The sequence below is a fragment of the Larus michahellis genome, chromosome 18, assembly GCF_964199755.1.
Source record: "Larus michahellis chromosome 18, bLarMic1.1, whole genome shotgun sequence".
NCBI lineage: Eukaryota > Metazoa > Chordata > Aves > Charadriiformes > Laridae > Larus > Larus michahellis.
Window position 1 is genome coordinate 3818751 of NC_133913.1, and position 12878 is coordinate 3831628.

At 43.6% G+C, this 12878-nt stretch overlaps 1 protein-coding gene across 2 annotated transcripts in view; it reads right to left on the bottom strand.

Moving 5' to 3' along the window:
- The window catches only part of MAP3K3 (mitogen-activated protein kinase kinase kinase 3), a 41412-nt gene that overhangs the window by 13827 nt on the left and 14707 nt on the right, over positions 1-12878 (bottom strand). The window contains exons 6-11 of one of the 2 annotated variants that reach the window (XM_074561733.1): positions 11541-11654; positions 8054-8174; positions 3298-3431; positions 2548-2609; positions 904-971; positions 609-701 (exon numbers count right to left, since the gene is read on the bottom strand). In XM_074561733.1, the coding sequence (XP_074417834.1) occupies positions 609-701; positions 904-971; positions 2548-2609; positions 3298-3431; positions 8054-8174; positions 11541-11654 (592 nt within the window). Of the gene's footprint in view, positions 1-608; positions 702-903; positions 972-2535; positions 2610-3297; positions 3432-8053; positions 8175-11540; positions 11655-12878 lie in introns of both variants that reach the window. The other variant, XM_074561732.1, reaches the window with a different exon arrangement.

Consider the following 12878-nt stretch of genomic DNA (forward strand, 5'->3'; position numbering starts at 1 on the left):
GCCCTCAATGCAGTAGTGCGAGATCTAAGCTTGCCTTCCAAAGCAAAAATCCGGTTTACAGGCTACCACACAAGCTCCGAGGCTTGGTAACAACTACACAGACAGAATGGCTTTCTAGGTAACATGCCTGAACTTGCAAATAAAAATGATAAACAGAGATTATGACAACCCGCACCTCTTATGAAACTCTGAGAAATTAATTTGCATAAAGCCATCTGATGAGCAGAGATGTGATTCTTTAAGTCTCTCGTTTATTTAAAAGACCCAGAAGCAAGTTTGCATTGCGAATTAGCAAAGTATAACGAATCCCTGAGGTAGGAACCCACTATGTGTGGCCAAGGCTACTAACTATGTCCACTGCTCAACACCAGCAGTCACCGATCAGCCTGGATTTCCCCAGAAAGGGCAAAGTAAACAAAGAATTGCAAACAGCCATCACAGGTTGCTACAAAACGTGGCACCATGCATGGTAGCATTAACTCCAGCAGGAACTGCGAAGACCAGAGCACTTCCAGACTCTTCAACTAGGAGTGACACTCGCTCCTGGAGGTTGACGTTGCCTCAGTTTCTTTTTCAAGCCTGGAATTGAAGGTCCGAAACCAACTCACCATCGTTGTAGTCTTTGTGCTGCATGGAGACATTATAGCGCCGAGGGTAGGTCCCACCTTTCCCTGCTTTGTCATAGATCTGATTCTCACGCTCTGGAACGAGATGCAAAGACAGAAGTGAGGCTCCTTCAAAAAGTATACTTTTCCTCCAACAGCAGTTTTTTTAGGAAGAGGTAATAAATAACTTCATATCCCCAGTTCTTCTATTTATACAATCCCAGCAAGCATGGAGAGTTGCCAGCAAACAGTAGAAAACGTCTGGATCAAATAATCTTTATATTGGACACTGACATACCTGAGAACTCCTGTCTATTATCAGGAAAGCTTTGTGCCCTTGACATCCGTGACTTCCGAAAAGAAGGACTATTAAAGAAAGAAGGCAAGAATAAGTTTTGCTATCTACTGGAGTGAAACCTACAAGGACTTTAAGTAACGGTGATTCTCAAAATGCGTGTCCCTGCAATAATTTCACACCACATCTGCAAAGCTTAACTCAGGCTAAGCCCCAGCTGGCCAGACTACTTCCCAGTGTGGGCAGTCATCCTTTCTATTCGGTTTGTGCCATTTATTCAGCAGTTCCCCAGTCTGTGGTCTAAGACCCAGTGCTTCCTTCAGACACGTGAAGTGGAAGGGTAAAACCAAGGCTAGGGAACAGAACAGGGTACTGATTGTAGCACGTTGCTCCCAGGGCAGTGGAGAACGGGGACTACTGCCCCCAGTGATTTACCAGGAGGGGTAAGAGTTCCTCTCACGAAAACTTGTGTGCACTTTCCTCTCTACCAGCAGCAGATGAGCCTAAACACAAACACTGCTTACGACTCTCACGTTTCTCCCCAAAAAGCAGGACTCCTCAAGCAAGCCTAAGTATGGCCCCTTGTTTGGCAGAAGGCCTTTAACATCTCTTAAGAGATTGCACAAACTCAATCTGTGCCAAAGCCGTGTTATTCACACTTTTTTTTGTTAACCAGTGTAAATGGAGTAAGCCTGATACAGCTTTAAGACTCTCCCAAACGAGATTCCTTTCCTACTACACAAAGAACAACAGCTGCCCCAGAAGATGCCTCTCCTACAAGGAATAACCAGGAAGGCTCTTTCTCTTTTTCCCCCTCCTCACCTTAGGTCAGGGGAAGGCGGGGAGAAGGACAGGTAACAAATTAGCAATGCCCCCCGCCCCCAATAAACGAATGCATGCATACACACAGGTTAACTCTAAGCGCTTCCTTGTGACTCCATAAACTGGAGCGAGGGAACGGCTACGAAACCAAACCTCAAGTGCTTGACATAAAAGGCATACGCTACCTACAGGAATCAGCTTGGAGGAATCTTAAAAACCCGCTGAAGTCCAATATTACAGGTGCTGGGAAGCCACAATTGCTATTCAAGTTAATAGGACCTACCACTGCCCACCAATATCTCATGCAACACCAACAGCAAAGAAAGGGAAGAAAAAAGATCTTGAGCATCAGACTACGACAAACTCTTAATCAAAGGAAGAGCCCCCTTATTTACCTTTGGAATTAATATCTTGCAGGATGTAGGAATCTAGTGTAATGATATATTTCTGTAATCTTAGAATAGTTGTTTTTTTTTTAAATGAACAAGTAGAGCCTTGTCTAAAAGAGATTTAAATACCCTGCAGCCAGATGTTCTTGGAGCCTGGGCTCCACACAGACGGCACGCTTTAGAACTTTGTATTTATAACATAAAGCTACTGAAGCACAAGTTTGTTGGTGTATGGTTTTTCCAGAAAATAAAACAGCCTTAAGACATTGTTAATTCTCTCTAAGAAATGTATTGGGATATAGGTAGGAAATAAGTTCCTATTTCTCGCCAAGAAAATTTATGAGATGGAAAACAGACTTTTGTGTAAGAACAACTGGCATTTCAATTTGAGGCCTTCAGTTCCTGCCAGCTTGTACATTTGTACCTGTCTGCTGACCTGTCCAAGGACTGACAGCTTCCTGACACCGAGTTTTCAGCACTGCTTAAAGGGTCCAGCATCTGCAACACAGAAGAAATCACACGCTAACATCAGCTCCGTCTAGCACCTGGAAGAGCAAGAGGATCAGAGCCTACTGCTGCTTGCCTGGAGGGTGTCCAGATGAAAAGGGGAGTCTAAAACTATTTGGAATGTACATTTTTCCCTTATCTCCCACAAAAATTATTAAGGACATAGCGAATTTGAGACATTGCTTTAGGTGTCGACGGACTCTGCTGGGAAAAATGAAAGTGTAAGTCAGTCTTGTGCTGCATTTTGATCCCAACTGACTTAGGAACAGAGTCTCTGCTGGTGCTCCTGCACCACTGCCTCCACCTGCAAGTCGCCCTTTGCCCTTGCTTCCTACTAGTTTGAATGGAGATCGCAGTTTCAAATGCAAGAGGGTCACGCAAACCCGGTAATAGGAAACCTGAGCATACGTGTGTAATTCACACGAAAACTGCACATTCAGAGGTGGAGAGACAATGCCCAAGACACATGGCAACTGCTTCTGGCTGTCCACCAAAGGCTTTGAACTTATACAACTACAAACAAGTCTGAAGCAGAGTTTAAATGAACAAAGCAGTACTAGTAGGTGCTAACGCAACTACAGCCAGTGAACATTCCGGAGTGAAAAAGAGGGCCCGGAGAGCAGCAGAGAGCTCCTTAACAGCTGGACTTACTATTTTTCACCCTAATGCTCATACTTACACACTGTTCATTGGTTTCTGGGATGAATTCGCCTTCACTGTTTATGCTTGTGTAGGACCCCTGCCGAGCAATGCGCTGTTGCCTCTCTGGAACGTACCCAGGAGGTGGTGAACTTCGGCCTGTGTTCTGGGAACCTGGGCCAGAAAGAAGGACATTTTTGATATTTATGCTTACTGAAATGAGACTGCACGTGCACGTACACAAAATCCAAATATTCACCTCTAACGCTAGACCTCTTTGATCACAACAACTCCGGAGTGAACCTTACAGTCCGGACAGATATGGAACCAGGAGGTGCCACGTCAAAAAGCAAATCGTTCAATGAACACCTGTACTGTCATTTTAGCCACTACAAGATTACTGTTGAAGCTTTTAACAGAGCAGCCACCTATTTCTAACCTCTTCTGCTCAACCTTCTGAGCAGGATTTCAGTATCTCGGGGAAGGCAGAGCACCCCAGGAACCCCCAGCTTTTGGGCATGAACTTCACTTCACTGCTGATCTCCACTAAACAAAACGCTTGTCACAGAATCCCAGACTGGCTGGGGTTGGAAGGGACCTCTGGAGGTCATCCCATCCAATCCCCTGCCACAGCAGGGTCACCCAGAGCAGGTGGCACAGGAACGTGTCCAGGTGGGGTTGGAATGTCTCCAGAGACGGAGACTCCCCCACCTCTCTGGGCAGCCTGTGCCAGGGCTCTGCCACCCTCACAGCAAAGAAGTTCCTCCTCCTGTTGAGATGGAACTTCCCAGGGGCAAGTTTGTGCCCGTTACCCCTTGTCTTGTCCCCGGGCACCACTGAGAAGAGCCTGGCCCCATCATCCTCACACCCACCCTTGAGTATTTATAAGCATTGATAAGATCCCCCCCTTGGTCGTCTTTTTTCCAGAGTGAAGAGACCCAAATCCCTCAGCCTTTCTCCATCAGAGAGGTGTTCCAGTCCCCTCAGCATCTCGGTAGCCCTGTGCTGTCCCCTCTCCAGCAGTTCTCTGTCCTTCTTGAACCAGGGAGCCCAGCATCTGGCCCCAGTGCTCCAGCGGTGGCCTGAGGATGAACATCCCTCCACCTGCTGGCCACGTTCTTCTTGATGCACCGAGGACACCATCGGCCTTCTTGGCCACAAGGTCCCATCGCTGGCTCACGGGCATCCTGTTGTCCATCAGGAGACTCCCAGGTCTCTTTCCACAGAGCTGCTCTCCAGCAGGTCAGCCCTTGTTGAATTTCATACGGTTCCTCTCTGCCCAACTCTCCAGCCTGTCAGGTCTCTCTGTATGGCAGCACAGCCTTCCGGTGTGTCAGCCACCTCCCCAGCTTGTCAGGGCAAGCCGTCTTCTGTCTTGATTATAAGTTTGCCTCAACTGGTATCATTTACCTTGAGTGGCAGTACTATCCCTGCTCGTCATCATCAGCTGAACTAATTACACTGACGCTGAGCAATTCCAATATCACATGGGAGCGCTGTTACCTTTGTAACCCCAAAATTTCTGGTTTACTGAGTGAAAAAATGAAACTGTTGACGGTTGGACTAAATGGTCTGAAAGGTTCCTTCCAACCCAGACAATTCTATGATTCTATGACTAGTTTGGGCAAAACCACACGGAGGTCAATTCTGCAATTTCTGTTAATTGGATGAGATAGCTAGATGGACAGAGAGTACATTTAGGGGCGAAAAGATGAGAAAAGCATTTTAGTCACCTGTTAACAGTACTACCTAAAGAGTTTCTGTTGAGCTACCTACTGAGAGAAACTTCACCCCTAGGGTTTATTTTTTCCTTGCAGATCTCAAAGCAGCTGATACTTTGAGAAACAGGAAGATACAAAATCCCTTTTTGCAGTGACTTATCCACCTGCAGCTCCCACCGAGTCAAACCGCGAGCGCCAAGAAACGCTGTGGTCCAGCCAATCTGCTCAGGGTCACCCATGAAGTCAGAGACAGCGTTTTAAGATCAGCTCTCAAGCTGTGCTCTTTACCATGCTGTCTTTAATTAACTGTGTGTACTCAGGTGCTATGAAAGATGGGTAGAGATCAGCAAATACTCTCCCAAGGAAAATATTTTCTACAGAAGTTATTGTAATAAAGAGTGAAGGTAAACATCAGCAGAAGCTAACTGAAAAGCAGTGCAAACACCTTTCAGAGAAGGAAAAAAAACCCCAACCCAACACTGGCATGGCTTAGAGTGCATGGAGGGGGTGAATAATATGCAAAAAAATAATAATAAAGCTACTGCTTAGAGCTACCACCTGATTTTCCAAGCAGTTCTGTGGGGCTCACGTGACATTAGAAGCCAACTGGCATGGAGATAAACAAGAGAGCGTGCTTTGGGGCGGCACGGAGTCACGGGAGCACACTTTCACTCTTTCCGATGCAATGCCACGGCTGGCCAAAGGGAGCCCAAGTCCCGCTGGCATCGGCCCAGCTGCTATTGTGGAAAGGCCACCACCACTGGGCAGGAAAAGGAAGTCGGTACTAAATCAATGTATATCAAAGGAAGTGAGTGGAAAAAACACAAGTGCTGCCAGAATGCTTAGCAATGTTTTGTTTTTTTTTTTTAAATACAAGTTATCTTTACTTCCAAACCTCTGAATTGGTGACAGCAGGCTTGAGGCCCAACCACTTAAGATGACAGGAACTACACAGATATATCTCCCGCGTGCAAACAACTTTTGTTGAACGCCGCTTTCGACTTTCATTGCATGACGTGGTATGAATAAGAAAATCTCTGTGCCTGAAATGCTAGCAAACAGGGCTACATTCCTTTTCCAAATCAAAGGTAGGAGAAGAGAAGGAAGAAAGAACTGATTCAAGACTGAGCTATGGCCAAATTATTATCAGACCTCTGACAGAACCAGAGCTCTTCTGGACCTCTTAATCATTTCAGTCTGGTACTCCAACATGTTCAGAAAATAAAACGAATGCTTTCTTGATTGATGAACGACAGGCTGATCAGAAAGCATCCATAAGCTGGGATAAGAGGAAAGAGTCTGTACAACTGAGATACAGAAGGGGCCCCTTATTACTATACAGTTTACCCACGAGCGACACTCGGTACAGTCTGTTAGCTTTGGCATCATTATTTGGACACCTTAGAATGCCAATAAAGGAGAAAGACTTTTTTTATTTTTTTCAAATGAAATATTTTTGGCATTGAATTTGTCTGTGAAAAAAGAAACGTGGTGTTCAGACTTGCATAGATACTGCTGCCTTCTTCACAGGACTGAGGAATGTTGCTCTTTTTATGTATATTAACTTCAAACTGGAAAGGATGGGAAAACCCTTTTTGTCCCAGTTTCAGTCACGTATTTCACAAGCTTTCAGCACTTCTCTGTTTGTTTGTTTCCTACTTCATAAAGGCGAACTGTACAGAAAGGGACCAGCAGCCTCTAGGCAGAATACAATAAGGTTTGCTAGACAAGTCTAGTATTGAGAACTACTGCTCGAGTTCTCAGGTCCTTCCCTACTGAGCTTCCTCTCCCAATTGCCTTTGGCCAGAACAGCAAGGATTTGTTTCCAGACTAGACCCCCCAATTGGATTTATTATTTGACATTAAGATTGCATCGCAAATACTGTTCTAAAAATCCTGTAATGATTATGCATCAAATTTACACAGCTAATGAAACCAAAACTCTCCGCTTCCACAGAGGGAGCTGGTTTAGAACTTGGAAACAAAACAACTCCGATATTCCCAGCTCTTAATTCTGCCCTCGTGATTTGCAGCACCTGCCATCTGAAACATTAGGTCTGACAAGCCCTAAAATAGCTGTTGTAACAAACACAGCCATCCTCTGCTGCTGTTTCCGGCAAAATTTAGCTTTTCTCAGTCCTAAAGTGAAAGTCATTTCCATAAAACACCACCTTAGGCTCTAGCCTTCATACTGCAGACCCCTATTATTGCTCACCTTCTTCCTGCTCTTTCCCTGCTCGCTCAGTTTCACACCAAGGAGCCAGATTCTAAACCACAGACTTTTTTCTTTTGGATCCAAAAGCCTTTAAAGCAGTTATCTTTTCATATAAAAAATTAACAGCTTTGAACATCCTTCAACGATGGATTTGAATACTTCTGCATAGTTATACAGGGGGTTATAACTAACACAGAAACTGGAATGACTCCGATAAATCTACTAGAGGTAGAAGTCAAAAATTACGGGAGTCTTACGTGGACCTGTTCACTAAGCTAACAGAAACACAAAGGCAATGAGACAAAGGTACGTATTCCTCTGACTTTTCTCATTATCTGTTGTGCAGTTGTGCCAGTCACTTAAGATATCAGCCTTGTGCTTTACTCATCTGGTAATCAGGAGAGTGAAAGGTGAGGGAACTCGGTACGTAGGGCACTGGTTAGACATGCAGTGGCAATTCCTGCACTACTAGTGAAATGCTTGATTACAGGAGTGAGGACAGATTCCAAAGCCCAACATTAAAAAAAAACAAAACCCAACAAATCTAGGTTTCATGAACTGAAATTGCCAATCTAAATAAAAAGCTTAATGGACTCGCGTAAGCTTTCCAAGTCTCTAACCTCAATGAATCTGGCTTTAGGACATCCCCTTTAGCAGCTCCTCAGCTGTTCAACAACTTAGCAAGGAACTTTGAAACATTCTATTGTAAACATTTTAAGAGCTTTTGAAAATGAACTGCCTTGTCCTCGAATAACCTTTCCATTTCTCATGGCTTTCATAAAGCTATATACCATAAACACTAGTGCCCAAAAGGTACGTTTCACAAAACAAAAACAAGCAGAAGCGGCAGAAATACTCACTGACAGACAGATGCCTACTTCTGGGTTCTGGCTGCTGATAGGGTATGTTCACATCCCCCACAGACTGGGAAGTTTTAATCCTGACTTGCTTGGGCAGTCCAGAATGGGGTGAAGAACTGGTCTGTTGGGTAAAATGAAAATAAAAAAATTAAAAAAATGAGACTGAGGAGCTCAAGCAGTCTGGCCATAGTTTCAAAAATGTCATTATGTTTAGTAGCAAGAAAGTAGCTGAGAAACAGTTCTAGAGCCTGAAATCTTATTAACTTCACAGAACACAAACAATAAAGGCAGCAAGAAAGCAAGCTTCACAATTACTGTGTACAACAGGAGTCGAACAACTAGAGCATGCTGCCCTCCAGCCTCAAATCGAACGCAGGATTCACAAGTCCCAGCGTTCGTCTTCTATCAGCAGGTACCTATCAAGCCAACTCTCTTTGAGACCAGACCATGGAAGAACCTACAATTTCTATCAGCCTCCTTGGCCAGCAGAGATAAATTACAAATCTTCCACTTTTTCAGAAGCAGTTAGGTAGCAACCTGAGTCCTCACAATTTTTAAAATAGTAAACTGACGATTCAGACAGTCTAAGTGAAAATAAATTCTAGATATTTTAAGAGCGCATAGAGTTTGGAAATGCAAAGATGAATGCTGCTTGTGTTGCTTTTATTCACCCTTCCCTGAATGTACGCAGACATAATCTAATTAAAGATCATTTTTCCACAGTGTCATCTTCCCATCCAAATCAGGAAGAGGAATGACAGGAGGCATGTCAAAGGACTTCTCCTCCACTTGTTGAAAACGATAGAAGGGGTAACTCCAGCATGTTTTGTGGGAAGAGGAACTGCAGGATGGTTTTGCAGTTTAGGGCAGTAGGACGCTGCCCAGGAGAATTGTGGCCCTCCTTTGAAATATTTAGCCTTCAGCTTCAGGCAGCCAACACCTCTGTGCTCTCTCCGTGGCTGATACAGGGACCGTGGGCTCTCAACGGAGGACTGAACAGGACACCAAGTGTCCAAGGATGGTGTGCTAAGGTCTGAACGTACGGAATACTGTGAAGTGCACATCTCCCCCAAGCAAATGAGATCCTATGCATGTCAAAGCAGGCGCTCAATACTAGCGGACGCGTTCAATTTTAATCTTCTTGTTCCAAAGTACCTAGTTTTACAAGAGGAAATAATATTCTCTTCCTCTTGTGTGTTACAGAATTTAACTAATGTTACCTTACTGTATTCAGATGAACAGAACCAAAGACACCCCAAGGAAATTAATTCTGACTTCTGGAAATTATTTGAGCATGACCGGCAAAGAAGGTGTGAGGCCACACAATCAAAGTATCGAAGAGTTGCTCATTTAATAAGCACTTACCCTTGCACAGAGTAAGGAGGGAGTCTGATTTAAACTGCATACACACTACCATGAAGAGAGTCATGGGAGCCGAAAAAAGGGTGCAGAGGTCACACTATTTATGTGGGCAGTCTGGCTTTAGCACTCTAGGTGTTCAACTTCACCAGTTCCTCCCATTAGTTTCTAAACAGAAAGGACGGACTGACAACAGAAGTGAGTTGCTTGATAAAACAAAACACAAATGAGCCACAGAAAGAGGCACAAGAAAATTAATATAAATGCTATCACAAACAGAGGCTCTCAGGACTAGTCATACAGCTACTGCTGTAAAGTTAATTTGGTTTATATACATATTTGTGCCAAAGTCACGGCATTACCTTTCCATCCCCAGAAAAAGAAAAGAGCACAACCAAAACAAAATCTGCATCCTGTACTTCAGGAAAAATAATGCTTCCCGCTCCCTCAGTGGGATGAGATCATGCAGCCAAGAAACCTCCTTCAGACTTGTGGGCTTTTGCTTTATCGCATGTAGGGCTCTCCTGTCAGGCAACTCAGAGCTGAAGAGGAAGTCGGAGGAGAGGGGGGAAACAGTGGCACTTACTGAAGACTTCGCTGTTTGTTTCTGCTTTGAGCAAAAGAGGAAAAAACAGCTAATAAAAGGACAACACCACAGTACTGGCTACTGGCTGGCGTAGGACGAGATTTACTAGGTGTTTACGGTAGGTAGCTTATGTAAAGTTTAGAGAGTATCATCCAACATCTGATTTGCAGTCTGAAGACACTGAAATTAACAGAGGGCTGTAAAATAGGCTTATTTTACTGTATTATACCAAAAGTTGAGGCCACCTTTTACAGTTTCCTGACAACACAGAACAAAGCCTGACTGCGCTAGGTCAGACCAAAGGCCTTCTTGCCAAGTATTGTCTTCAGAGCAGCCAGAAACAAACGCTTAGGGAAAGGGCACAGGACAAGGAACAGCATCATCCCCTCCTACACCTTTCCAGCTTTTGGCATCCAGTCATTTGGGAAAGGGCAGTTAACACTCCTGAAGGTCTTCGTATTTCTATTAACATGGATTATCAAATTCAAAAATAGAAAGAAACATATTTAAGTTCCCCTGACGGTTCCAACAATTACAGGTGTGATTATTCCAAGAGTTTGAGCTCAGAGTCCACAGAACTTGAACAGGGATGAATGTTCAAGATCGACAAGCTACAACCAATAGGTCTTTCAAGACAAAGCAGTTTTTTGTGTCACACTCTTCAAGAGAATTTGGTAATTTGCAAATAAAATATCTAAACTACCGAGGTCTTTGCCTTGAAAAGCTTTATGACCTTAATTCTGAAAAAAAGACATTGGTAGAGTGAACAAAGTTCTCCAGTCACAGATCAGGAATAAGGGAAACTCTGACTCTTTTTGCCCTCTTCAGCTTGGACTTCACTGTTCAAAATGGGCAGCTTCGGGAGCTTGACTTAAAGATTTATCTCATGTTATGATCTTTTCTGCTGAAAAGCGCAAACTACATTGACACTCAGTGCCACAGCCACCTGTGCTATAGGAAAGTGAACCAAGACACAATCAAATTCATCTTAGGTGTGAATACACCACTGTTTAGCTAAAAGCAACTTAGTTTCTACAGAATAAGGCTGGATTCAATGAATTAAGCTACAGAATTGAAAAATCACTGGGAGCCGTCCTCAGGCTTCTCACCCAGGAAAAAAGTGCTAATAGCTTGTCTTCAAGGACAACCTGTGCTTTCTTAAGGCAAGATAATTACACACACTTTCAACACTGTGCTATTAATCAAAGGTAAAAAAAGTTCTCTGCCAACCAAACTCATTAAGTGTTTTCTGAATACAGTCATTGGGTATGTGATATAAAATGGCCTTCATATTACAGCTTAAAAAGCTGCAATGTTTTAGTCCTTGAACAGCTGCCGAAGCCAGGAAAAGAAAAAAAAGAAAAAAGAAAAAAAAAAGATACCTATAACTAAGCCAAAGCAAAGAGGATAAACATATGCATTCGTGTTTGTGAAGAGTGATTTTACTAATCCCTGCTACTCTGAGGTAAGGCTACCATCATGTTTCAGAGACTTAAGGGTAAAAACCTTCATTTTGTTGCAGTCACAGAAGTTGTTACCTACATGGTTTCTGTCCTGAGACAGCAATAATATTCTAAGGCTTTTCACATTAGAGCTTCGGTCTAAGAGATCTATTGCTTTATCCAGGTCATCTTGATTTTTCAAAGGAATAGACAGCTGAAAAATAAAGAACAGGAAAAAAAAAAATCATTAGAAAAGACAGAAAAAATAAGTCACGTTCCACAATAGGTATTCCAACAAACATTAGAAAAAGAAAAAAAACCAACACAGAATATAAGATAGGATTCTGATTGCTCAATTATTCCACAAATTTTCATTATAATACTGTATTACTGTCCTTTTTAACAAGATTTTCCTCGCACGCCATCAGAGAAATGGCTGACCCTATGCAAATTTCTCTAAAGCACCATCCCTGAAAATATTAATTGCTACCTGACTTTGTTGCTTGCAAAGAACAAGTCAGACAAAGGCCCCTGACTGCCTGATGAGAACACCGTCTCAGAATACTTATGAATCCGGACCTAACGAGCAAGTGAAAATTGGGTTTCAGGTAGACACTAGTAGGAAGAAGATTAAGCCTTTTAAAGAGGGAATCAAAGAAGAATTTAAAACTTGCTAGTAAGACCCCATGAAATTATTCTCAGACGCTCTCTATTCTACAGCCCACTTACATCTCGAAACGTGTTATTAACACTGAAGAACCCCTCTATTTTTGTCCGACTCCAAGTGGTGAATGGGAGTTGCATCTCTCTCATTAGGGATGCAGCCCCAAAGGGTGGGAGGGCAACACCACAACAGAAAACCCAAGGCAAAACCAGGGCATCCAGAACAAGAAAGCTAACAAAATACTTTAGATTATTAACCGGGGCTACCCAGTTCCTCAGAGACCAGCGCCATTCCCCATGTCACTTTGCTTTACCAATGCCAGTGCCCCCAGCTCCCCTACAGCATCTCGTACCAGCGAGCCTCCCCTGCTCTCTAACTCCCCTTGTTCGCAGCGTAGCTGGGCAAGGAGCAGAAAGTGTTGCAGCCAGCAGGAGGTAAACGTCCTCCAAAGGCTGGATGGCTGCTGATGGTCAGCAGTCAAACAACACAAACAATACCGGCCCTGCTATCGGGCAGCTGAAGAAATGGCTCTGGGACTGCCTGCAGTCCTCAGGCTGTATATATATTGGCCTGCAATAGCTGCATTCAACGGTAAAAATACCTCAGCTTCTTTTTTTTTACTTCCCCAAGAGTCTCCCAAACAATACCAGTACAAAGAAGCAAGATGCTGCTGCTCGTACGATGCACACTGTGTGAGGTTTTGTCAGTATCAGCATGTTTTCCTCTGGAGGAGAGCAATTCAACTATGGTTTGTATTAGAGGGAAGAACTGAAA